Genomic DNA, 27,213 nt, shown 5'->3' on the forward strand with positions numbered 1-27,213 from the left:
TCATAGATGCACACGTTTCTTCGTGGCATACATTAAACAGCCTGTTTAATGTCAACATATCCTGTTTAAAACAGGATATGTTGACCTGCAGCCTGAAGTGCGCCCATGCAGACACATTAGCAGGCAAGTAAGTCCTGACTTTGATATGACACATCTTCAAATAAACCGAAAACAACAACCCAACAAATCTTTGTGCGGACTTTATTGAAACCTCCTACGACCTGGCGTTCACATATCAGCCTAATCAGCCCAAATATCAAGGAGAAATTAAAAATGCATGCCGAGGAAGAGGAGGTTAAACTTGGTCAACTTTATTTAAACTTTCCAAAGGTTTTAGAGAGTACGGATTAAATAAATAAATCAGTGAGCTGTAAAAATGATTCATGATGTCATCAAGTTTTCTTCTTTTGGTCACAGTGTCTGAAGGAAAAATGCAGAACTAAGGTGAAAAAGGGGAAAGACTGCGTAAATTTTATTTCCAAAATATTAATGTATTTCTAAAAAGAAAAGTTTTGATCCCTGGATGTTCATGGTTCAGTGGTTATTATTAGGTTTTTGCCACTTACAGCTAAATCTGCAAAATCTGCTTAAAGTGAAGTCTGAGCAGCGGTGCTGTGAACCCATCCAACCAAAGGAATTTATAAAAATTTATAAAACCCAGATGGGTTATGAAATCACTGAAAATAATGAAACAAATTAAGTTGCACAAATCTATTTTTTTTAAATGTATTGATTTTTTAAATGTAAAAATAAATTAATATTTATATAAATTTATTTATTCTTTCTTTATTAATGTGTGCTATTTGCAGGTTTGGGGGAAATATTATCAGGTACTTTCAATCCATGTAAAATTATCAGGTGCTAACTGGTGTATAACTAATAAAAACAGACACAAGGGAAAAAAATGCAACTTATATTTAACAAATTCAATTTGAATTCATTAAAATCTTCCGCGTAAAGTTGGTAAGTTTTGAGTTTTTGGATTCCAAGTCCCTGAAGGTAGCATCACTGTGGCGGTTTGTACCGCACGGTGGCGCTGTTTCACGTTGAACGCTACAGCATGACTGGCATGAATGAAAGTCCAAAAACTTTAGGCAAGTTCATCAGCTTGAACCAGTGTAGCACCGGAAGTGCCATGACTCACCTTTAAAAAGTCTTCCACAGATAAAATGTTTCGTGTTCATGCGCCCAAATAAATCTATTACATCTATATTCGTTTCACTTTATATCAGTTATATATTTTTTTAAAGCAGAAACCACAAACCTAGCTAGTTAGTGTTTGAATAGCATCTTGATTAAGTTTGAACATCTGAATGAGTGTTGTGAATTTATTATAATGTAAAACTGTTATTAGCAATCACATGAATTCATTTTTAAAATTGCACATAAATTTGCAAGTTTTATAGTTTTTTTTAAAAATCACTTTAAAACATTTCTGAAAAACCATCAATCATCTATTTCATTACAACAACAAGACAACATTATTCGGCTTATTTTTAAGTAAACTTTAATCTCTGCTTTTTCATTGTACTTTCCTTAACTGTCACTCACACAAGTTGAACAATTAGAGCTGTTATTAATGTATAATTATTTGTTTAAATGATTAGTCAGTGGTTCAGTTACTGAGTAATTTTTTTCTTTTTCTTTTTCCAATTTATGAACACTTTAAAAAAAAAATCTTAATATTAAACATTAATTCCAGTAGAATGTTTCTTTTGATAATCACAAATGTATTTATTTATTTTATTTACATTTTAATATCTGTATCAAATAATACGATAAAAAAAATACTTATTTTATCTTAAGTTTGTATATAGTTTGGCTGCCGACAGAAAAAGAAATTAATGCATCTTTGCCTGACAAACATGGTTTAGACTTTATTCTGAAAGGTAAAAACCGGATATTCCGCAGCATACTCTCGTCAGCTTGATGCTGCTAGCTGTAGGGTCCTCCTCTCCGTACTCAAAAGAGAAAAGCAAGCTGAAATGTCTTTTTTCGTCATTCCGTGTTGTTGAACCGCGGCTGGTGAAAGCCAGAGGACCCAAAATGTCCCCAGGTGGGTTTTTTCATTACTTTTAACCAAACACCTCAAGTTTTTTTCCCCACTTTTACGGACATCTTTGAACGAAACGCTTAATTTGTTTTCAGATATCTGCGGTGAATCACGTCCTGAACAAGAGTTCTAATGAAAACACACTGAAAACACCAAGTCGGCACGTTTACTTTAGCACAGCCTTGTTTTTTTACCGTTTACCGTGTTTTCCCCCGTTATTTTTGATAGCTTTGAGAGTCTTTTAAACTATGGCGTTCTTCGTGAAAAAGAAGAAATTCAAGTTTCAGACCCATCTTACCCTGGAGGAGCTCACCGCGGTGCCTTTTGTCAACGGCGTCCTCTTCTGCAAGCTCCGGCTGCTGGATGGAGATTTTGTCGCTACTTCTTCCAGGTAAATACTCCTGAAAACAACCTTAAACGTTTCTTCACACATGCAAAACATTGTTTAAAGTACCATGTTGTGGTCTCATACAGTTTGGAAGCAGTTACGGGAGGTTAAAGTGCATCTGTAGACTAAAGTGCATCTGTACATCTGAGCTTGCAATTACTGCAGTGTGTCTAAAATGTATGCAGGGTATATTAGTATATTATTTAGTACAGATTCGGTGGTTGATTTTTGGGATAAAGATGCAAAAGTTTGCATCTTAGCAGTCTCTGTTATTCCCTGTGTTGTTTTTAAACCTGTTTCTGCTCTGTTTGTGTTGCACCAGCTCGCTCCATGAGTCAGATTTAAACGCTGGGTGTTGCCATGTTAAGTGGTCTATCTGTGTATCTGCATTGGCACCTCTGCTGCACTGGGCTGCCAGACTAAACACAGCAGCAGCACCTCTAAAACCAGCTCATACTGGTCAGATAATCTTGGTGTACCAGCTCTTTCAGCTGTGTCGGGGATGAGACGGGGAAGATAACTCTGATTTCTGGGCTTTTCATCTTCTCATTTGCGTCACATAACTTCAGATTTTCTTCTTCTGACCTTGATAACGTTCATAACTTTCATCTGTTTTTCCTTCCTCGTTCCTGATTTTCTAGATGAGATCAGGCGAAGGACACACAAGGTCTTTGCTTCAGTGTTTCACACTTGTTGGAGGTTGAATGGATACAGTGACTGTCTGAAGTCAGTTTAAGACCCTCCTGCTTCTCTCTCCTTCTTACAGACTGGCTTACTGAACTGACCTCATTGTGTAAAACAATATGAGGCACTACGCTGTTAGTCAGCTAAGAATCAGAATCAGAATCAGAATACTTTATTGATCCCTGGGGGAAATTATTTTTTGTTACAGTGCTCCATTTTAAACCAACATTAAGACAAGACAGACAATACGCTAACTAAGAATAGTACAATATATACATATACATACATACATACATACATAAGTCACTTATAAATAAATATTTGGAAAAGAAACATGTGTAGTTGTAGCAGCAAACAGTGTGTTAAGTGGATGCGTTGTACAGGGAGATGGCCACAGGCAGGAATGATTTCCTGTGTCGTTCAGTGGTGCTTTTCGGTAATCTCAGTCTCTCACTGAACGAGCTCCTGTGACTGACTTTATTGTGCTTTATTTATTTATAAGTGCTTTATTGGCGGAGGATCTCTGAAGTGCTTTTAACCTGTTTATCAGATCCAACGATGAGACCACAATTTTCCAGATCTGCTTTCCTATTTCACTGGTTGAAATACTCTGCCTCTTTTTCTTCTATTACTGGGATGTTTCCTCACCCTGTTTGGACCTCATGTACATACAGGCCTGCTGAACTTCAAATCCCACAGCTGACACATGTGTATGTGGGGTGGGAGGGGGGGGGGTTCCTGTGCGTACTTAAAAAGCAGGTCATCCTCTTCATCTACCCACTCAGCCTCCCTGTTTGCACGTAGCATCACTGCAGACTGAGTGTGTGAGAGGGGCTCACAGAGGGGAAAGTAAACACACAGACAGATCGGGATCATCTTGATCAGGTTTCTTGTCTGCAGATGTTTCCGTTTTCTTACCTTTCATCAGTGTGGCGGGGAAAGCGGTTTGGGACTTCTGTGAGGAGCAGATAATCTCACGGAGGGAGCAAACCTCTGCGGTCAGAGCCCAAAACCTAGTTACTTTGGAGAACATGTTAGTAAATTCAATTACAACACATTTAAAAACAACAGACAGTGACAGCAAGTGATCAAAACATAAGAACATTTTTATTCATTTCTCATGATTTAAACAGCAACTCCCACTGATTTCAAATCTTAAGGGTGGCCTGGCCAAGGCAGTAGCCATACGAGCTTTAAAAAAAACATGAAAATGCAACAAATAAAACATGAAATAAAAGATCTCTAATGTGATATACTATATACAAATACACACAACAAAACACTAGTGGTTTCACCAGAAAAAAACATCAACGTCTCCTGATGATGCTTTTAAAATCATTTGTAGATATAATTTCCTCACCCAGGTCATTTCTAAAATAAGTCCTCAATAGTAACGCTGTGGGAATCTTTAGTTAGATCAATAAAATCAGATTTATGGCCATCTGCATAGGTGTACTGAGTTTGATTGTATTAAATATTGAAACAGAAAAAGTTTAGGTTATCTGGTAAATGGCAGTGATATTATAGTGCTTTTAATTTAACGTTAATGGTGCTCTTAACCTAACACTCAAGAACTTGGAGTCCAGTGGATGCATAAGGGGGAACTGTACGGTTCAGCATCTTGGCCAATGATACTTGAACATGAGACTAGAGGAGTCGCGGATCAAACCACTGAACTTCTGATTGGTAGACAAGCCACTCTACCTTCTGAGACAGCTTTATTGAGCCTCAAATTTGAGAAACGCTTGTGCAAAAGCTGATGAAACTGGAAACGTGATGTATAACAAGAAGCAAAAGCTACTCTAGTGGAATCCACTGACTTTTGCCAGTTTTGTGTTGTAATATAAACACAGAGGTCTCTGAGGTTCAGGGAGATCCATTGTTTTTATTTTCTGCCTTCAGAGGATTGCAGCTCTCACTAAAATGTTTATCTGTCAAACTAAAGCTCCCCTCTGCTGAGGGAAAAAGCGAACTAAATGCCTCCCCTTTCCCTTTCTCTCGGCTCATGTCCCCTGGAGCAAGGACGGCAATGTCTGAGCCCTCTGTGCCCTCAGAGGTCACTCTCATCTCGGGTGGTTATATAACAGCTCAGTCCTTCCCTGGGATCAGTTATCATCTCTGTGACTGAAAACAAGGGCTCTCTCAGAGGAGGGGACAACAACCGTGGCACAGGGAGGCTCCCTCCACGGCGGACATTAGATTAGGGTTATGTCATAGATCTGACAAGCCCGGTCTTTGTATGCAAGGCCCCGCCTTGTTGAAGGTTGGGGACAGTTGGGGTGGGATTAACAGCGAACGTGTCCAGGGGACTGCGCTGTTGGAAGCACAGAGGGGATCACATGCTGCAAATGTGACTGTCTAGCTCTCAGAGCAGCGTGTCAGGGCTTTTTATTTAGTACAATTGGAAACTTTTTACTGAAGCCATAAAATACTCTAGAAAGTGTTTACTGAGGTAAATGGGTAACCAGAGCAGTCGCCCTCCTGTCTATGTGTCATCACTGTTTTAGCCGATGCTAGCTTGCAACCAACCAACGCTCTCCTTTGGAAACATGAGCCGAGAAACAAAGTGTTAACTGTGGGGGTTTTTTTTTTTTTTTTACTGTGCAAAATCAGACTCGCTCAAGGCTGAGGTTTTTTTTTTTTTGTATTTTTTTTTGAGGGGGGTTGTGTGGCGTCTTTAAATGTTGTATTTTGTCTGAAGAGCAGTGACGGATGACACTAACTGGGGTTATCAAGTCAATTTCCACACTAGAAAAGACAAACATAATATATTTGGAGTCTTGTAGGCGGTGCTTCCCTGCTGGGGTGGTATTAAAGGCGACTGAGTACTATGAAGAAAAATTTATTATATCATGGATTTTAAATCTCATCTGGTGGTAAAAGACTGCCCTGTGGTTTCAAATATCTGTGCGGTTTGTTAATGCTGTTATGGTGGCTTTTACATTAGTCTGAATGACCACAGCAGTGCCTTGCAGGTGGATGTTGCTCAGGTTTAAGCAAAGGGTTTAACTTTTCTGCTTAATAACCTTGTGTTTTCTCCAGAGCCCCCCTAATGTCTGCATACCTGCTGTGTAACACATTGGAGCAACTGAAACTAATAAAGGAGTGTTTTTGCAGGGGTTACTCTCAGTCTGAACTCTCTCTAATGCCACAAAGTGGGTTAATGTTTATACCAAAATATTAAATTGGTAATTATTTTTAACGGGTGCAGTAATTGTTGCCAGCTTTGTGGTTGTTTCGGGACTTACTTGGATAGTTTCAGTTTGGAGATATGTAGCTGCACCCTCCCTGGAGCAAACTGTGCAGAGCTTAGAAGAAAATTGTGAATCACTTCAAGACTTTGCATTGTCTAAGGAGACTGTTAAACATGAGCTTTAAAGTCTAGCTATTGGTGGAATAACTTGGACCCCCCCCCCCCCCCCCCCCCCCCCCCCCCCGCTTGGTTGAACTAGTCTGTTCAGAGATGTATCACAGTGATATAACACATAAACTCGTCATGCATGCACGGACTTCTTAGAAACTGAGCTAGAAACGGCTTGAAAGAGTTCAGGGAAACAGAAAACAGAGTTGTACTTTAGTTATAACCTTTTTAGGGAGTTTAGCGTTCTGCATTTATCTTTGTATCGAGGGGTAATTACACTGCAACGAGTATATTTTTATAAAAGTAATACAGTAAATCCCTTTCAGATTGTTTTGCTAATCGAGTGAAACGTTCCTCCAGTTGTCCTGCCTTCATGTAGATCCCAAAAAGGAATGTGCAATCAGCCCCAAGAAGCCCGTAATCACCCAATCCCTTTTTTCCTCTTATAAATCTTTCCAAATGGTTTTGTATTGAAAACCAACAAAGACTCGTTCGAATTTGATTTTTCTTTGGTGCTCACTTTTTTAGGCCATGTGAATATAAAGAAGGCTAAAGATTACTCAAAGTATTTTTTAGAAAGTATAGCTATCTGGGAGGTTATCAGCATTCGAGAGTGTCCACTGCGTCGAGTGTGTTGGACTGCTTGTGGAGAATGTGTTTTCACTCTGTAGAGCTATAGAAACCAGATGGTCTCCGTCTTGATTTGGCAGAAGAACATGCTGCAGGAGTTTGCAGGCTTTATCAGCTCTGATTCTTACGGTTCAAAGTTTACATTTTGGACATTCAAGCTGATTCTTTTAATCCATGCTGCTCCTGATATTTCACCACTGCCTGACACCAGTGTGAAAACACAAACACATCAGCCCTTGATGTATTTCTCTGGCCCTGCTGTGACCATTCCTGATAGATAAGCAGCAGGAGATGGAGAGTGTTTCTGTGTTTCTAAGAAAAACACAGGACTTCTGCAGCGATTTGAGACTCTGAAGAAAGTGTGATCACTTTTTATGACTGCATAGTTATGCCAGTTGTACCTGGCCGACTTTTCCCTGGATCTTGTTCTTATTAAGAATAAAATCTTGTTTTTGTTTTAAGTTTAATTTACACTTCTGTGTTCAGTCTGTATAGCGCCTATGGTATAGCCTGTGCAACAGGCAACACAGTTAGCCAGCATTTTCATTTGAGCTAAGTGCCAGTGTTGCAACTGGTCCGCTTCTTATTCAGTCATTCCAGAAGGAGGAAATGACATGTAGTTACATTTCTGCACGGAAATTGTGTTGTAAATTAGATTTAACAAACATCTATAAATCCAACTCAATGTGACTAATGTAATTGTTAGCTTTGACTGGATGCTCACAGGCCAGAGCTCTTGGAAGATGTAAAGCAGAGGGACAATTATGAATTGTCATAGAAGTACTGTGTGTGTGTGTATATTCATGGCACTTTGGTGTAGTAACAATATGGACTTCCCTCTGCTCTCTGTCCCTGTGTGGGGGGGGACATATGGGACTAACATTAACATGTCCTAATAACAAATAAAAGTCCTAATGTGACCACTAATACTTTGGATTATGTTCGCACTGATTTACTCACTTGCACTTCAGTGTATCTTGCTGGCTCAGTATTGTGTTGCGCTGCCAGCAGTACTTCCAGGATGTAGTTCTTAGGATGTTGAAGTATCATGATCCGTTGGGTGGAGATGGCAGTTTCCGGGCAGTAGTTGTCGCACATCACCGACACTACTGCTGACTAATCCAACATATAATGATGAGTACATCAAAGGCATTGTAGCCCGCTTTAACTGTATAAATAGTTTATATCAGTAAAGAGAATCCAAAGTAGACTTCAGTGATGAATCTGTTCTCTTAGTCACAAACATCTCTGTTAATGTGTGCCACCCTACTTCTTCTGCACTCCGTGCTTTAATGTTTTATTTCTTCTACACAGTTTATAAAACTGTATCACGGGGCATTTAGTCATTCTTTGTATCTGTAAAGTTTTGGCTCGAGCGAAAGCAGCTGCAGGGGAGTTCAGTGGAAACGCAAGCAGGAAACCATCCAGCCACCTCTGTTTTAAACCACTTTTGGCAAATTCCCACCAAAATGTACCTGCACTGCTTTAATGCACAAGTGTGCAACCATGATGAATATTGGAGCCCCTTATTTTGTTAAGTCTACAGATGTGTGCCACGTGACAGAGAGAAGGGAACGTCCAAAACAAAAAATAAAACGTAAGGAAGACATCCAGAGAGGAGCGGGTTTGCGAGGAGAGTTGAGAAATACGACTGGGACGTGGCGCTCCTCAACAGCTGTTTCCTGTTTTCCTCTCACTTTTCCAGCGGTTAGCGCTTTGCTGGGATGTGAGGGGAGGCGCGTGGGGTGTGGCGGGGGGGTTTTTGGATGTTGGTGGTCTGGTATCTGACCAGGTAATCAACGTGAACTTCCTCCATACAAGGGCTTTCCTGTTGTGAAACTGATTGTTAGGGATTGCAACTGTAGAGCTGACCTTTTTCATTATCACACATGTGTGACAGCAGAGCTTCACAAAAGTTGACTGCAACCAACAAGAGACGAGAAAGTCGACTTTATCAATAGTCAGAATGACTCCAGTGTTAGGTTAAGGCCCCGAAGAGGCTCGTTGATTTGATTTCCCTTGTGGGTTTAAGATTCCAGAGCCCAGACTGTGGTGTTTAGCCGCATATAAACCCGCTGATGATTGCATCCAAATTACAGCCAAATTATTATGACATTAAAATGTAAGAACTATCAGTTTGGTTTGCTTTTTTACTCCTAAACTGACAAATAGTGAAAGGAAAAATAGCCGTCAGTTTTACAGAATGCATAACTCTTCTCTGTCTTATAATTGTTTTAAGCTTTAGGTTTAGGATGTTAGTTGGACATTACAAAAAGAAGGTTGATTTTCCAGGTGGTGTTTGACCTAAACAGTTACAGATACAGGTGAATGCAGTGGTATGCTGACATTTGCCGTTCTTTTCCTGAAAAAAGCTTACCGTTTAGTCCAGCTCAAGGTTATGTGAATAAAAGTGATACTTTTGGGTGGTGAGGTTTGCCTAGAAGAATGAAGAGGTACTTGCACTGTCTTCATCCTACACTGGTGCTAGTCTTCTGGGTTCTCTGTTGTATTTTGTTTTGCTTCCATCTGCAAGGGGTGGTTGGGGTCATGGTGAAAACTGTAGCCGGCAGGAACAGGAGTTTGCCCTTGCAAGATAGGGGTCATGGTCAAAACCATCCGCTAATCCTGCTTCCATGTCTCCCACCATTTTTGCCTCGTTTTCATTAAATAGATTGGTTTAAATCTTAATTATAGAAATACATGCTATGATGGTTCTATAGTTAATTTGTATTTGTGTTAAATAATGTTTTCAGTATTGAGCAAAATGAGTAGGACTGATGTAACAAATTTCCCACGTGTGGGACTAATAAAGGTTATCTTATTTGCTGTAACTGAGCATGTTGTACTTCACTGTAACCAGGGCCAAACTACCTATGAATTTGACATTTAATTGATAAACTTCCCATTTAAACATATTATTTTCCAAGAAATACTGAATCATCAAAGGGTTCCACATGTGAGCTGTTTAATTACTACCTTTGAAGTCTACGTTACCATTTGCTCTACTCATTTCCCCTCAGTTCCCTTCACTGTCTGAAACGAGCCGTTTTAGATCCCCCCCCTTTAAGGCCACCCTCCCTGTAAGCTGACTTTCTTCTGATTGGCAGAGGGGAGATGAACATATTTGGGACGTCCCCTCATACAGAGCCAATAGTAGGACAGAATAGTCTGTTTAGAGTTGTTTTAAGCTTTAGGTTTTGGCTCACAGGGATTATTTGTACATGCGCTGACCTTGTTATGTGAAACTTTGGTCGTGTTTAATTTGAACATAATGACAGATAATAAAGAAAAATAGAAAAATGAGCCGCTGGACTAACACTGACACATTTACACTGATGATGATCAGTAGGTGTATTTAAAAAAAAATAAAATAAAATACACGATAAAAAAGTTAAAGCAGCTGGAGGAAGTAACTTTTGTTCTCGAATGGTTGTTAAAAGGGTGATGGCGTCAGCGAGGATCGACCCTGTGGCTTTCTGACTCCTCGCCCGTTCCTGTCCCCGTCCGTGGACTCTGCAGGATCCGTCTGCTTCCTCAGCACTCTGCCGTCTGGCTGTTTATCTGAGCGCTCGATACGACCCGACCGGGGTCCTGCCTGAATGTTTGTGTTTCTTGTGCGGCCGCGGGCCCCCGGAGCCACGCAGCCGGGATGAGCGATAAGGATCCCGCTCTGCCGACATGTTGAGTCATCACATGTGAGGTCCGGTGGAGGGGCAACTCAAATCACAGGCCACAAGTTTATATCTCAGTCTTGCAGGCTGAGTTTAGTGTGTAATCACAACTTTAATGATTGTTAGTGGAGAGATTGTCTTTGCTCTAGGGGTCATTTAGGCTCAGTTTTCCCACATTACAAGAGAACTGAACGTCTGAAGAGCAGGAACATGAACTCCAGTAATCTAGCCATGTCAGTTTTAATAATGTTTTTTGGCAGCTCAGAGAAGGTCGGAACAAAACTGATTCCAGTTCCTGTAACTTTAGCTCACCGTGATGGATTTATTTTTCATCATGTAAGGGTTTCCGAACAGCAGTAGCAGATGTGATTCGTAGATTCTGGTGCTTGAACCCCTGAGACACCACAAAACTGTTTGTCAGAGATGAAGCAGACTGTAAATAAATAGTCAAAATTTAAGGAAACTGTCCAAGATGACTTTCTGTGTTAACATTTTAAAAGAAGTTGGCGTTTTAGAAAATGCTTTCACCTGAAAAAGATCAGCGTTCTGCTCAAGACAGGCTGGATTAACACAGTTGCACACAAACATAAGAAAAGATATGTAAACTTGTGTAACATTGACAAGATTGTATAGAGCTGTCTTAGCCCACCACAGATAACAAAAATAACACCAAATAAATGATAAATAGTTCCTAATAAAGACAACAGAACAGGGGGTGCTGCTGAAAAGGGTTAAAACTGTGCATCGCAGCCTAGTTTCCGCCGATGTCCACCAGTAATGAGCCAGTCCTCACAGACTTCCACCAGCACAACAGTACAAGCTGTGGTTTATTTATTTATTTTCTTTATAAGTTGCACGTTTTAAATCTGTTTCCTGTAGTTCATTTGTAAACTGAAAAATTAAGTTATTTTTCATGTCGAGGCGTTCCTGTCTCACCCTTTTTCTCATGCTGTGTTTCCGGTTTTTGTCTCCACTGTATCTCCTCAAAAATACTCTGAAGAGTTACTTCATATCCTTTATTTGCTCTTCTTAGTTTTAACCTCGTTTCCTATGTCCTCTTCCTGTCCTCCTGTGCTTTTGTCACTCAGTTTGCAGATCTTATGCTTTACTAATACTTCCCAGTCTAGCCAGGATGTTACCGTTTTATTTAATCTGTTGGTCTTCTTTGGTTTTGGTTTCATTATTTGACTTCAAACCTGTTCTCCTGTACGAAAACCTAACTGTGTTTTCAGTTTGATCGATGGTAAATTAAATGTGGATAGTGATGCTCGTTGTAGAAGTTTGACAGCTTGTTTTCAGCTGCTGGAAAATATGCTTGGATCAGAGCAGATTTCTTTTATAAATACTCGTGATTTGGTTCAAACGTACCGGATGATGAAAGGGTTGCCTGCAGGACAAGCGCTTGGAAGAGGACAGGCACAGTCACGGCCTCCGTTTAGTTTTTTTTTTTCCTCACAGGCGGTTTCATGTCCTCTGTTTATGTGAGCTCTGTCCGGCTGTGGTGAGAGCAGTTTCAGCATCTGTCTTCTGTCTCTGCAGCCTGTTTTTACTGAGCTGCAATCGCAGCACAGCGCAGAAATGCTGCTCCCATGAAGTCTTTCATTTTTGGGGGGTAAACCAAGTGTTTTTGAAGCCTCTAAAACAGTTTATATAAGTTTTATTTTAGTAAGTGAAAATGTTTAATCTGTGTCCTTTGTGATGTGTGATAGTGCACATACTTGGTAAGAAAGAATGTATTCTTTACAACATTCTGATGTCTGTCAGAAAAAATAAGTCCTTTTTTGGCTCATGGTTAAACTTGAAGGTTTTGTTAAATCCTACTTACAAACAAATGGGATCAAAATATATTGGTAAAGTTTTAACCCACATACTGTCTCACATAACAGATTATAGATTAGGATGAAGACAGCTGATAGCTGTAACATCTTTCAACAGCTTAAATGTTTGTTTGTTTTTTGACAGTTTCAGTATCAAACTCTCTTTTTGTTTTGTTCTATATAAATGTTCATATAAGGTGAACAACAAAGCAGCAGCTGTTTGTAGGTATTTCAGTATAGCTTTAATAACAACTTGTATTTGTAGGTTTGCAGCAGTTTTGAAATTTACTGCAAGCTGTGATCAGAAGGAGTTGAAATGACGCAAAAGCTCAGGTGACGGTGCTTTCTCCCTGTCATTGTGTTTGGTGTGTTACTTCTTTTGAGGCTGTCACTGCACTTATGGTAACCGAACATGTTGTCATCAACCACATTGATGTCGTTTTACATCACTTGTCTCTCCACGAGTGACTAAGTGAGTGAGGAGCAGTAAAAGGAGGTGCACTCAGACTGAAAGTGTGACTAACGGTGTGAATATCATCAGCAGTAGACTGACTCTCTAACTGACCAGAAATGAGATTCGTCCAAATAAATTGAATGAACAACTACAAAGTCAGTTTATTCTGACTTTGAACGACTGTTTTTCTTTTCCACCAACACAATGCTGGACTTTCCACTAGAGAAAGTGGGATGTTGGTGCCAGAAAGCTGCTGCTGGCACAAAATTAACTGCGTGCATCACAGGTATTCTGTCTTCTCTGATTCTTTTATGTATTTTAATGTTTTAATGCTCCAGCCAGTTCTGCCTTGTTAGCCTTTGGGAACCATCCCACATTCTGATAAGCTGCAGAGCCACACCTTAACAGGAATCTGTATATTTTTCCAGTTTTCTTTTCTCACCATATATTTATTTTATAAGCACAAAGAGTTTGAAGTTTGAAGCTGGGTTTTTGTTCATACAAAATCCTGTATTTGCAGCTGACTCTTTTTCCCAACTTCTTCCAGCTGAGGTGAATCAAACCCCCTGATACAACACGTTGACCTTTTCCTTTTAGGTCAGTGTTGAGTGACAGGGGCAGCCTTTGCAGATTTTAATTTCAGGGCTCATGTGCGAACTGTACGTAGACCTCAGTCTTAATAAATGTCTGGGTCAGATCAGAATTGAAACGAGGCGGCTGCTGGATGGGGATTTGGAGTGTTTCCTTTGGTTTTGTTCCAAGGTTGTTTTCGTTACAGACAGCCGAGGCACATGTAAAGAGCAGAAGCCAGAGCTGGTGTGAGCAGAGCCAGAAAGCACTCTGTTAAAACCTCTTCTGCAGAATTTGGGGTAATGGGGGAGAAACTCACGGCAGCCTCCTCCTGCATTAAAGGAAAAGTGTGAGAGTGAAAACAGGGAACAGAAGAGAGTCAAAGGCAGCAGGTGAGATTAGAAACAAACACCTTGTAAAAATGTACCAGGGTGAAGCCGAGTGTTGGTGTGAGCTGCTCCTCCGCCTCCTCCTCCTCCAAGCTGCTGGGAAAGCGGTCGGTGGATTTGAGTGAGAGGTTTCCATGGAGCCTGAACAAAGCCATCTGGACTGAGGAATGTGGTTTGGGAACGCTCCACCTTACACACTGACTGACCAAAAGCGTGGGGGTCCTGATAAGTGTGTGTGTGTGTGTGTGTTCTTGTGTTTTGACTCTTCTTGGAACCTCACTCGTTTCCAGGGATAGAGAGATTAAAACATTTTACCTTCCTTCACCTCTTTATATGGCCTGTTTGGGAATTAGACTTTGGTGAAGGGTTAAAGTTTTAGGAGGGGGTTGTGCATGTAGTAAGTTACAATAGATTCTCTTGTCATTTGTTTAGAAGTTAAAAACTCAAATTTTGATTTTAATAAAAGCAACAAACTTTCTTTGGATAAGCCAGCACATGATGTCTGATTATTTTAGCTCCATAAAGCCGTAAACAACAGGTTTTATATGTGAGTAATACTGCCTCTTCTTTGTAATAGACTTCCAGGCTAATAAATACAATAACAAGGAATAAATAATTTAAATGTAGCCAAAGAACACCGTTTAGGGCAATAAAAAACATAGAGGCAAAAATGTAAACTGTTTAGTACTTTTAATTCTTAAATTATCTTAAACAGAAAACACATATTACATGCTTTTATATATGCAAGTGTGATCTGTTCATTCCCCTGTAGTAGGATGAGTTGCTGTTAAAAGACAAGAGCTCTGAATAATATGACTAAAATGTACTCAGAATAGTATTTAATTCATTGTAAACGTGCAAACGTGTAACTGGCTCAGCTGTTTAACATTTGCTAACTGTGAGAAAAAGAATTAAAAGAAGAAGGAAAAACAAGATGATAGTGGTACAAATCACACAACACATTGTGGAGAGCTATGAATAAAGATGAAGGGGGGATGGGAGTGTGAGGAGCAGCTGCTGCTAACTATAGACACTGTGCGTGTCATTTGAGACAGCTCGACCTCATGTACACTGAAGTGGCTGAAAGTAAAAGTAAAAAAAAAAGATTTTTAACTGAACTCCTGATCTGACTGTCTGACTGGTCCAGAGCAATGTTTTTAGGCCAGTTTTCCATAAATTTGTGTAGTAGTGTTTCCTTAAAGAGTGCAAGCAAATTCATTATGCATATTCATGGGCTACACATGATGAATCCTTTTGATTTTAATTTAACATGTAAGTGACCCAAGTGTAGAAGTGGAAGACTAAAGGTGGCATGTTTGTTCTCCCCTATGAAGTTTTTTCAAAGTAAGTTATGTTTGATGCAAAAACATCTGCTAAGCATGGACTATAAAAGATGGACGTAGCTTCTGGTCTGAAAGTGAATCCTGTGCACAAATGCTTTAAAGCTGCACTTTTCTTAATGGCCACCAGGGGCTGATACCCATTGTTGGTAAAAGACCAGTCCTGTACAGGTCTGTGGGAATAACGGCCTTCATATGAGACCTTAGTAAATACCTGATGAGTTTATGTGGTCAATCACTCGTTTGAAATGATGGTGAAGTATATTTTTTAAAACAGGATTATTCGGGCTAATGATTTGTGATTAACAAGTTTTTAGCCAATGAGCATTCGGTTTTCCAGTTGGATCTATCCGGCAAGATGGCGAGAAAGCTCATCTTGACAGTTTTAAACTTGACTTCACAAACCAGCAGAGCACATGAGAGTAGCTGCGCTTTGGGTAAATTCAGAAAAGTAATCACTGATTTTTCTGGAGTTAATTATGCCTAATGGAAATGTTGCAAAAAACCTAATTGACGACAACACAGACATCCATTTGTTCGTCCATCAATCCATCCACCTGTCCAGCCATCTGTCTATGCATCATCTCCATTATCTTATCTGAGGTCTGGTTGCGGTGGTAGCAGGCTAAGCAGATTATACCAGACATCCTTCTTCGCGCTCAGCCTTTCCAGTTCCTCCAAGGGGATTCTAAGGTGTTCCCATGGTAGTAGACCCAGATGTCAACCCAGCAGGTTCTGGGTCTTCCCCAGGGTCTCTTCCAGTTGGATGTGCCTGGTCTCCTAACCAGATCATCAAACTTCCTCAACTAGCTCCTTTCGTTTCATAGAAGCAGCAGCTCTACTCTAAAGATCCCTCTGGATATCTGAGCTCCTCATCCTACCGCTAATGCTGAGCCCAGCCACCCAGCAAAGGAAGCAAAGCTGCTTGTGTTCACAGACTTATTCTCGGTAATTCAGAAGTTGACTCGATGAGCTGAGCGTGTAGGGATCATCTACAAAGTGTAACAGGAAAAACTAAGATACTTCAAACACACATCACTGGTCTTCTGTTGGTTTTGCTACTTTAGTGTTGGAATAAAGACTTTTTCGAGTCACTTTTGTACTGTTTCATGAATATCCTGCAGCTTAATTCATTTTCTTTTTTGTTGTATTGGTTTTCTGTGTTGAGCAGTCACTGGGAGTTGTTTGAGTGTAAATGTTCCTCTGTACAGTTCGAGGGTGCTGTGTGGGATTGGTGAGGAAACACTTGGTGTATTGTCACACTAACTTTTAAATCCAAAGGAGCTGTAATAGAAATTGAGCTCATTAGTGCTGATCACGAAGCCCGCCGTGTCTGTGATTTATATGTGGTGGGATTAAGGAGGCGTCACGCAGTTTAAGTGACTCCAGAAACATTTGGCTGTCCATTTAATCTATTCCTTCTCAGCATGCTGTTACAGACTTTCCAAAATGAGCTGTTTGCCATTTAGAAGGAGAAAAACATGACTCTTTTTTTTTCATCTCATTTCACTCCTGATTGACAGAACATTTACACAAATTATGGGGCTTTTCAGCAGGATGGTATTTAACAGAAATGTTTGGCTGACAAGATGATGGTGATTCACAGTAAAGTGTAGATTCTCATAACTTCACAATAATAAATACTAACCTTTACGTAGTGTTTTCGTCCCCCCATAATGAGCATGCCCTATAGTATTTTAGAGATTTAAGAACAACTTGAAACATCCTGACTTTGGCTTTTTTTGGATGTCTCTCCTTTAGCACCAAACATTTATATTTAGGTGCAAATAACACACTGCTACTTGCAACGAAACACTGCTGGCACATCTCAGTAAATTTTAACTCAAATACCAAAAAAAAAAGACGTTTATCAACAAAAAAGACATTTTCTTACCTCATTTTTGGTGGAGGTAAGAAAAGACAACCTGTGAAAACACCTAAAAGTTTTACAAGTTTAGACACGTTCAACCTAAAGGAAACTGCTTGCTTTAAGCAGAGCCATTCTACTTCCTACTGATCCCATTGTACAGCAGTTGGCTGAATTGAAGCCTAGCTAAAATACATATTTGATTGCATGCAAAATGTGGAAGTAAACAAAACATTTCTTACAGAGAGGCCAATTTAGCCATATAAGCTAGCTTTCTGCTAATTAATGCTGGTTGGTCATCTAAGGTTTTACAGGGTGTTCTTCCTTGACGGTACCCATTTACAAGCAATAACTTGAAGTCAGAAGCATAATCACTCCACAGCAGAAACTTCCATGTGTGCTTAGGAAACATCTGGATTTAGTAGTTTATCACGAGGTGTTAAATTAAAATGACAGATGATATAAAGTGTTTTATCGTACTGTGATCTCCCCAATATTAACAGAAAGATGTTTCACTACAATTGAAACCCACAGAGGGAGAACAAAGAAATGTTCATGTTGTCAAACCCTTGGTTAAATGATCAAAATTATAATTTTTTTAACCCATGAAATGTAATCCGACAATGTTCCTGCTCATTCTGCAGAATGTGTGTCTTTTCTAAAAACTCCAAGTCCACAGAGTGTATGTTCACGGTTATATTTAAAGTTCTTTATTGTAACTTATGGTGTGTTTATATTAATAAACATTAACTCAGGGCTGGCTTCAAACGTTTGGCACTATGTCAAAAAAGGCGTATTATGTGAAATCAGTCATCTGTGTCAGAATGCTTCACTGACTCATGTTTCAGGGTGTTTGCTTTAATAACGGTAGATGACTAGTGACTGTCAAAGCCGGACTGGAGATTCTGTTTGTTTGCTCAGTACATGTATAAGAATTGTTATAAATGACACACAAAAGATGATGAGAGCAAACCTGTGGAAGAATCTGTAACAGCCCCCAAAAAGAAATCCGAAGCAAAACTTTTTTTATTTGGGGCAAAATCTGCAAACTTTAAGCATTAAAAAAAATAAATAAATAAAAGATTTACTGGTGATTCTGTACATGTGTTGTTGGTGTCCTCGAGGCCACTGAAACTGAAGCTAAATTGGTAATCAAAATCAAAATAACTTCCCAGAGAGGGATGCAAGTGGTGAGACTTGCTTATAGAAAGACTTTGGCTTTATTCCTCAGTGGTTCTTGTGCTGGCATCACAATAACTGGGAATGATGGCCATGTCATTCCTGAAAATAGAACCATTTCTGGGAATTTTCCTATTCTAGAAGCTCAAACATTACAGAACATGCTCATTATGGGGAGAGATTGCTTTGACATTTGGGAATGCGGGTGCACAATGGTTAGCTTTCAGTCATTTTTTTTTTAAATAACCAACTAATGGATACAACTTTGACAGTCAGTGACTCTAAATTTGAATAAGAGTTTTAACTAAAACTTTTATTCTTTGCTTTAGACTTCGCTTATGACTACATTTCAGTGGCGCTGGAGGTGGTTAGTTCAGTAGCCCCAGTGCTTCCTGACTTCCTGGTGGCTAGCCTGACCCCAGATAAGCTTGTCCTGAGGTCAAATGTACTTTACCTTCTCTGTCTTGGACTCCACCTGCTAACCAGAACCTTCAGTAAGTGTTAAACTGGTTTTTGTGCTGTTCCACTGAGGAGACTGAGACTCTAGAGAAGAATAACGAGTGCTAGCGTCAGTCTAAGCCCACAGAGTTTGAGTTCACTTTGAGAATCGGCTGATTTGTTTGAATCTTGCAGCTAAAATGTTTGCAGATGCAAGCATCGTCCAAGCTGCCAATGCCACAAATGAAATCTGATTCTGTGGGAAACACTTAAATTGGATAGATTTCCACGAACATTTCCACATGCTTAAAAGATCCTGCTGCAATGTCCAAATACCAGGAAGGCTAATGACATTACCATTAGCTACAATAGTGGTATGCTAAAATGCGCTTGCTTATTTTAACAGCTTATGTTTTATATTTATTAGAAATAAATAAAACATGAGCTCTAAAATAGAAACAAAAAAGATCTTGATGTCACACCGGACTGCAGAAAATCCAATTTTGATGGGAATTTCATCTTACCAACACGTTACACATCAAGTGCTTTATTTGATTACGAACTCCAAAGATCTGGATGCACATTTTCCCATCAGCTGCTGTTGTGGCGTCTCTAGGACACTTCTCAGGAATTTGTTTTCAGGAACAAACAGATCACTGAGCCGGTCTGTTTTTACACCTATTGTTCTGTTCCCACACGTTAACCAGGATGCATGGGTACTTAAAGGTTTTTCACAAGCCAGTCTGGGTTTTCACAGAAGTCTCGTCACCATTGTAAACCACTTCCTTGATGGGTTTCTTGTCAGTCAGACAGGTGGGAAAATCAACATTGTAGGTCGACGATGTGGGGTTTGTGTGAGAGGCCGAGACAATCGTAAACGTTTTTGAAATGAAAAATTGTAATCGGTGTCAGAAGCCCTGGGAGCCGACTCTGCCCTGCAGTTAGTTTTGGAAAAACTGGATCATGACATGCTTTCTCAGCACAGCTCTGATGAATCTGATCCTCAGTGGACACACTGGTCATGAGGCTGTGAGACGGGTATGACAGGACTGGAAAAAATGTGACGTTCTGAAGGCAGAGAATATAGCGATGTTTGTTTTGACCTTAAATTGAGATTGGGAAAATATTCTGCTTTTAATTTAGGTCTGTGTATAAATACAGACTTTATGTTTGTGCAATCTGGCATCGTTTTCAAGTGAGGAGTATGAAGAAATGCAAAGGCACTGCAAAATGTAATGAAGCCTGTTTTTCTGTCTTACAGAGAGGAGGTTCACAATCACTGTGTGCGCTGGAGGAAGAGGTTTACCTTTGTGTCCAAAATGAGCGCCAACCCCCACACTGGAGTTCTGGACCCGTCTGTCTGCAGGGTGTCAGTCAGGAAGGTACGCCTGTCAAAGTGGCCTCGTCAGCTCTGGGGACAAACTTTGGGTTCCTAAGCTGCTCAAAAAGATGAAGGGAACACTCGATCGCAGCAAAACACAAAGTCAGTTAAACTTCAGGGAGATCAGCCTGTCCAGTTAGAAATAATTCAATTCAAAATGTATTTGTATAGCACATTTAAAAACAACAGAGTTGACCAAAGTGCTTCACTGTTGGTTAAAAACAAGAGAAAACAATAGAGAAACGAATACAGATAAATAAGAAGACGGTGAATTAACAATAAAAACATAAAACAGGCCTGATGGTGCTCATACTGAACTCGAATTTAAAGCCAAAGTAAAAAATTGAGTTTTAAGACTCGATTTAAAAGACTGAATAGACTCTGAAGTACGAATCTCCTCTGGCAGATTATTCCAGAGTCTGGGTGCTGCTATTGCGAAGGCCCGATCTCTATGCTTCAATCGAGACCTTGGTTGTGCTAAGAGCATCTGGCGAGATGATCTCAGTGCTCTTTTGGGGTCATACATGTGGAGGAGTTTGTTTAAAAAAACAAAACAAAAACTAGGCGCCATATTATTTAAAACTTTAAAAGTAAGTAAAAGAATCTTAAAGTCAATACGATATTTTACAGGGAGCCAGTGTAAATTTGCTAAAACTGGAGTGATGTGTTCATACATTTTAACACCTGTTAAAAGACGTGCAGCGGCATTTTGGACGAACTGCAAGCTATGAAGAGATGAGTGTTGAAGACCTAATTAGAGAGAATTGCAGTATTCCAGTCTAGAGGTGATGGAGGCATGGATAAGTGTTTCTAGGTCTCTTGGAGGAAGATAAGGCTTAGCTTTGGCAATTTCACGCAACTGATAAAAACTTGTTTTCACAACTGTAAACTATTATGAATCCATTTCAGCTGGTTTGGTGCAGAGGATGTAGACAACAGGTTCGCTGGAGAAGCAGCAACAGGGCAACTCCTTAAAAGCAACCCCTCTAACCCCTCCTGGCGGATTTAATTATTTATTTATTTATTTATTTAAATTAAAACTACAGCCTGAGATGGTACCTGCACAGAGAGGGCCAGTTGGTGATGTACCAGTGCAAACTGGGTTTTGGCATTAAAAACAGTAATTTTGGTATTTACACTGTACTGATAAAATTGTTTATAAGAATTGTGTAGAGATTTTTTGCAACTGACCATTTTGCATGTGTATATCTGGGAGTTCCAAGTGTAGGGAGGAAAATGTTGAAATCAAGCATGCAAATTTATTTTCTAACATTTGCAACATGCAATTTACTGCTAATTGTGCTGATAATTAACACAGATAAAAACAAAAAAACAGGTTTTATTTTTTGTGCTTGATATTCAAATGAACTGAGTGTGCCTGTGTTTAGAAAAAAGCGAAAATTTTGTTAATCACTAGTAAAAGTAACCACATCTATGAGCTCTGAGGATTGGACTTGCATCCTATTTTCCCTGTTCAGAAAATTTGGCTCATAGTCAGTCTCCTCCAGGATGGTACGTTCATATATGTCATGGCATTTATGTCTGAAGTTTTGGTTCCTACCAAAGAGGTTTTGCTGTTCCAATGGAAAACCCTGAACAAAAAACAAAAAAATTCACTAGGACTGATGAAAATCTCTGTAATTCCTTTTAAAAATTGTTTAAGTAGGCTTTAATATACAAGAGCTTATCATTTTTCTTCTTTCTGCTAAGAAAATGATGGAAAATGATACCAAAAGACATCAGACCATAGTCTTGTAAATAGGGACCTTTTCTGATTTGTGATATATGTTAAGTCTTTTAAACATTAAACCTTAAGTCTTTTCAGTGTAGCTGGTGTAGCCACCGCCACAGAAATGCAGGCTTGATGCTAATTCTCCCATGTCAATGCCACCTCAGCGGCTCACTGAGCTACACCGGAGCCATGTGTGTGCCCTCAGCCTTTAATTTCATCCATCTTTTAGGAGCCCTGTAATCAGAAGGATGCTGTAATATGAAGTTGAATCATTCAGTTCATTACAGTCTTCCTGTTTTCCCTGCAGGAACTCAAAGGAGGAAAGGCGTACACTAAGGTAAGAGCTCCTCACCTCTCACATTCATAAACACATACAGTTACAGATGAGCGGTTTCATGTAAATATTAGCATTCCCTGAAGTGTTTGGCCAGCATTCCATCAGCCGGACATGAAAATGAATCATATTCCCATCACATTTGCCCAGAATCTGCAGAAACATCCTGTTAGCGTCTTCCTATCCTTAACCGTAACTGTAACCGTAAAAGCTCCGAACAAATGAGTAGCGTCTCGTAAATGTAACTCCAAGGTCAAACCCCCTCGTGCACATAAACTTTTGTTGATCCCTGGACGTTGCTGCCCGACAGGAACCGTTTCCTCTGCATTCGCCTCGTTCTTGATTTAGATTTCCTTCAGTTAAATATACCTCGCTTCCCTCCTTAGAAGACGGCTTCCTTAAACACACACCTAAGAAAACAGGACCTACCCCAAAGAATCTGGGAACACTTTTCTTGAGAGGGCTATAAAAATAACATCGTTTCCACCTGGCAAAAAGCTCTGTGGTCTGATTTTGAGATAAAGGTCATGCAGACCCTTTCTTATCAGTGTGATCAGTGGCTGTCTTTAAATCCCTGATTGACATCTACAACCAGTTCATCAGCATTAAAACATTTACTGATAAGAAGTGGAGGAAGAGGTCTTTCATCAAGTGGTTTAGGGTGAAAAAAGCAGGATTATTGAAGGAGTATTAAAAGGGATTAAAGGATCTGCCTTATGGCTTGTAAACAGGGCTGCTGTACATAAGAAAAATAAGATCCTGAGATGGAAATGTTAAATTGTGTGGTTTGATAGCTGGTGGAAGCAAATCATAACCAATAAAGATTATTTTATAAATCAGTTTATAAAGATTTCATGGTTTTAATCTTACTGGCTCAATGTTGTGCTCACGTGAATGTAGTAATGTCGGAAATCTGCGAATATTTGCTCCCGAATTGGTGATTGCAAATTGGATGAGAGGTAGGCTGCTTAAAGAGTTTACCATAAAGCTGTGAATGAAGGTGGTTTGTAGTCTAAGGTGCTTTGAGTGGTCAGTAAGATTAGAAAAACACTATAAATGTCAGTCCATGTCTTGTTCAGCTCATTTCCAGGTCCTTATTTCCATTCTTGCACTCTACTAGAGTAGCTTTGCATGATTTCAAGTTCAAAATAATCCTTATCTCATACCAGATTAAACAGACCTATTAAATCCTCCCACTTTCATGCAACTTTTTTCTGCTGAACTGCTTTGCGCACGCAAAAGGAATAATGTGCAGGTGGATGGGGCTTCTGTGCTCTTAAGATGACCATATTAGGGATATCCCCTCTCCATGATATCATAAGGCCAAGAGTAGAAAAACACGTCAGAAACGAAGCTCTTAAGCAGTGTTTGGCTCACGAGGACCTCAAAAATTGGTCATATTTAATGAGAATTAACCACTGAACATTAAATATATAAAAGAAAAACTCATCTGTCGAGTAGCATAAACAGAAAGTGCCACACTTATTTACTAATGTTTATGACCATGCAACAAGTGGATTGCTTTTAACCTAAATGTTTAATGTTTATCTGTTGTAAATCTGCCATCCTAAAAAGGAGTAAGACATCTGAAACAGTTGGGCTTTGAAGTGGTTTGACAGATAATTATAAAGGAAAGAAATGGATGTTTAAAGTCTGCAGAGGACATTTAAAAGAAAGACTGTAGTTTCTACAACAGAGAACCAGTGAAAGTGAAGATTAATCAAACTAAAACTGATAAGATAAACTGATGTTATGAAACTATGTAACATCAGTACAATAAAAAAAAAAAAAGGATACTTAAAACAACTTTCAAAATGCAGGTTTCACTCTCAGTCTGGGTTGATGTCTGTAAAGACTGACTTGTGGTTTTTGCACTCTGTCATCTGCTTCACACTTCAAACGCTTGTGACGATAACTGCGTAAAATTACTTGGCTTGCTAAATGATGGGTGTCTCAGAAATCTGCTTTACCTCGAACGTGTGCCAAAAATAAAGACCGGGGAAGGCCTCCATTAGAGCAGCTTGAATTAACTCTGTTCAAACTTCTCTTCACGCCCAGCTGGGCTTCACAGACCTCAACATGGCGGAGTTCGCAGGTTCGGGCTCCACCGTGCGCTGCTGTCTGCTGGAGGGATATGACACGAAGAACACACGGCAGGACAACTCCATACTGAAGGCAAGGAGATGAGCACTGAAATAGGAATAATGGATGTTTATTAAGAAGTGAACAGACTGGACAGACAGAGAATGAGGAGGAAGTTGTCCCCTCTTTTATTTAAAGCTGAGTTGTGATGAGATCTGCCTCCTTCCAGGACCAGTGTCATGTCTTTTTCACCTTCATTGTGTTTGTGTTTTATGATGATAGTGTGGTGCTGAAATACTCAAAAAAACCTGCTGCATTAAAAGGAGACTAGCTGGTACCTGGTTGGACATCCTTAACAGCCTTAATTCAACAGTGTGCTGGAAAAATTCCCCAAAGCTTTTGGTCCATGTTGACATGACAGCATCACACAGCTGCTGCAGATTTGTCAGCTGCACATCCAAGATGTAAATCCTGTGTTATAACACATTATAAAGGTGTTCTATTGAGATCTGAAGGCCATTTGGGTTCAGTGAGCTCACTGGTGTGTTCAAGAAACCAATTTGAGGCGATCATGCAGTGGTCATAAGGGGGATGGACACGATCAGCAAAAATACTCAGGGAGGTTAAAATGATGCTCAGTTGGTACTAAGGGTCCTAAAGTGTACCAAGAAAATAGAATTTATTTCTCAATCTGTGAAATTATTAGGTTTTTATGCGTTTTTTTTTTTTCTTCAATAACTGTTTAGTGTCCTTGACAAAAAAATAAATTTAAAAAAACAGGCGTCGTTTTAGGCTTCAAGAAATGTTTCTCTTTTTAATTGAAATTGTTTTTGTATAAACACAATGGAAATGAGCACAGCTTACGATGAAGCTGAGTCACTTCATTGCCTTTGTGGATGATGGAGGCTGGGAAGTTCAGGAACTCTATGGCGCCACCCAGTGACCATGAACACAAACCACTCTGTGAAGCAAAACAGTCACGAGTCTTTTTGTCATCTCGAGTTTCTGGAAGACTTTGTGTTGCGCAGATGTTTGTGACTCACACGTCACAGATGGGATTAATGGGAACTACTCCAGGCTTTTCCAGTTGATGCTCATTACTTCTTAAGAAAACGGTCTTTTCAGTTTAGTCACGTTACATCTCGGCATGAGCGTAAGATGGACATTTTTGGGAGGTTTCAGCCACTGGGTTAGGGTCTGACTTCACTTTGAAACTGAAAGGAAAATGAAAAATGAAGTAAAGATAACAATGTGTTGAACAAGTGAAATAAAATAAAATCTGCCAGCTTTAGGTTACGTTACAACAGTGGAATGAAAAGGTTTACATGTGTACAGTTTGGGTAGCGCCGATAATTATTTTCACACCGCCTTAGTTAACAAGCGCCTGTATCGACAAAACCATTTGAACCATTTTCCTTTGAGTGATGTGTGAATAACTTTATACTGTATAAGTTGTAGGTTTGTGTTCCTGGTTGGGTAAAATATATTCATGCATGTTTTAATTCAGAGGTCTGAGGTGGTAGAGAGAAGGCAAAGTCTTTTTCCCGGTGAAATTACTGTTGTCGTTTCTGAGGTACATATTAACTTAGTCTGAATATGAGTTTTTTCCTTGTATTAATTATTTTTATTAATTTATCTGATCATTTAGGTGGTTCCAGTGAGTTATTAAGTTTGATTTAGATTTAATGATGGATTTAAGTAAGGTAATTGGAAGCAATTAAAACAGGTAATTAAGTTGTGGAAGCATCTTCATTTTAACTGTGGATAAAGGGCTAATCTGGAAGTTTTCATATTTAGGTTGTGAGTAGGTATAACTCGAAGTCTTGTAGTTTCAGCTGAGTAATGCCAGAGAAGCTGGTTTTGTCAGGCATGCTGCTTGTTTGGATGTTCGATATTGTTTCCTTCATGGTTTTGTTTTCTTGAATTTTTCGATGTAGTTATGCATGCATTTAAGACTTGATAGGAGTTTTTTTTTATTTTGTTATGTAGTGCTCCAAGTAAGTCCAGTTTTTTATTTATTGATGCAAGAACACTAACTTCGATATCTGTTGTCAGGTCGCTGGTGTCGGTGGATGATGTCGTCTTGCCTCTGTGAGGTTTCGGCATCTCCTGTTGCGTTGTGGATTTATCCATATTATCCATCGTGAACTGGTAGTAATGATTATCAGAAACTTAGATGAAAGATTTAAAGGTATTGAAAAGTGTCATGAAAAGGTTTGTTTACCCTGAGTGGATGTGTGTGGCCATGATGAATCTGATGAATGAATCCATGATGAATCTTGTGACAAAAGTAGATTATTCTTTAGTTAGGGCTTTAAAGTACTTTTTTTGTTTGTTTGTTTGTTTGTTTGTTTGTTTGTTTGTTTGTTTGTTTGTTTCATTGTCTGAAATCAATTTCCTGTTTGAGATGTCCTTCAAATGACAGAGTTTTAAAAAAATGCTCTTTTAATTTTTTCCCCAAAAGGTGATCATTGGGATGACCCTCCTGTCAGGAGATCCGTGCTTTAAAACGTGAGTAATCCTCAGTGTGAGATGTAAGATGTCACAATGAATTCTCAAAAGATGTGCTAATGATTAAAACTGATAAATAAATATGTGATTAGCTGTGCATGCAGGGCTCAGGCGTCCTCTAGGTTGCTAGGGAAAAATGTGCTGCAGCAAAAACCTTGCGATTGGTTTGACTGGTGTCAGATTTACGTAGTTGCCTGCAGTTTGCATGGAAGATGATGACTTGTCTGCAAACACTACTTGCTGGGCAGTAGTAGTGACACTGTGAAAAGAGTGGCACAAACTGGAAACGGGAACGCTTGCCTCCAAAATAAAAGCTGCACCTTTGGAAACAT

At 39.5% G+C, this 27,213-nt stretch overlaps 1 protein-coding gene across 3 annotated transcripts in view; it reads left to right on the top strand.

Moving 5' to 3' along the window:
* Positions 1-1,939: 1,939 nt before the first annotated feature.
* The window catches only part of eeig1a (estrogen-induced osteoclastogenesis regulator 1a), a 29,211-nt gene continuing 3,937 nt past the window's right edge, over positions 1,940-27,213 (top strand). For 2 of the 3 annotated variants that reach the window (XM_080893094.1, XM_080893096.1), the window contains exons 1-5: positions 1,958-2,444; positions 20,103-20,223; positions 22,262-22,291; positions 24,347-24,463; positions 26,835-26,881. In XM_080893094.1, coding sequence (XP_080749220.1) covers positions 2,302-2,444; positions 20,103-20,223; positions 22,262-22,291; positions 24,347-24,463; positions 26,835-26,881 — 458 coding nt within the window. In that variant the 5' untranslated portion in view covers positions 1,958-2,301. Of the gene's footprint in view, positions 2,445-20,102; positions 20,224-22,261; positions 22,292-24,346; positions 24,464-26,834; positions 26,882-27,213 lie in introns of all 3 variants that reach the window. The other variant, XM_080893095.1, reaches the window with a different exon arrangement.

Source organism: Rhamphochromis sp. 'chilingali', assembly GCF_963969265.1.
Source record: "Rhamphochromis sp. 'chilingali' genome assembly, chromosome: 10".
Classification (NCBI taxonomy): domain Eukaryota; kingdom Metazoa; phylum Chordata; class Actinopteri; order Cichliformes; family Cichlidae; genus Rhamphochromis; species Rhamphochromis sp. 'chilingali'.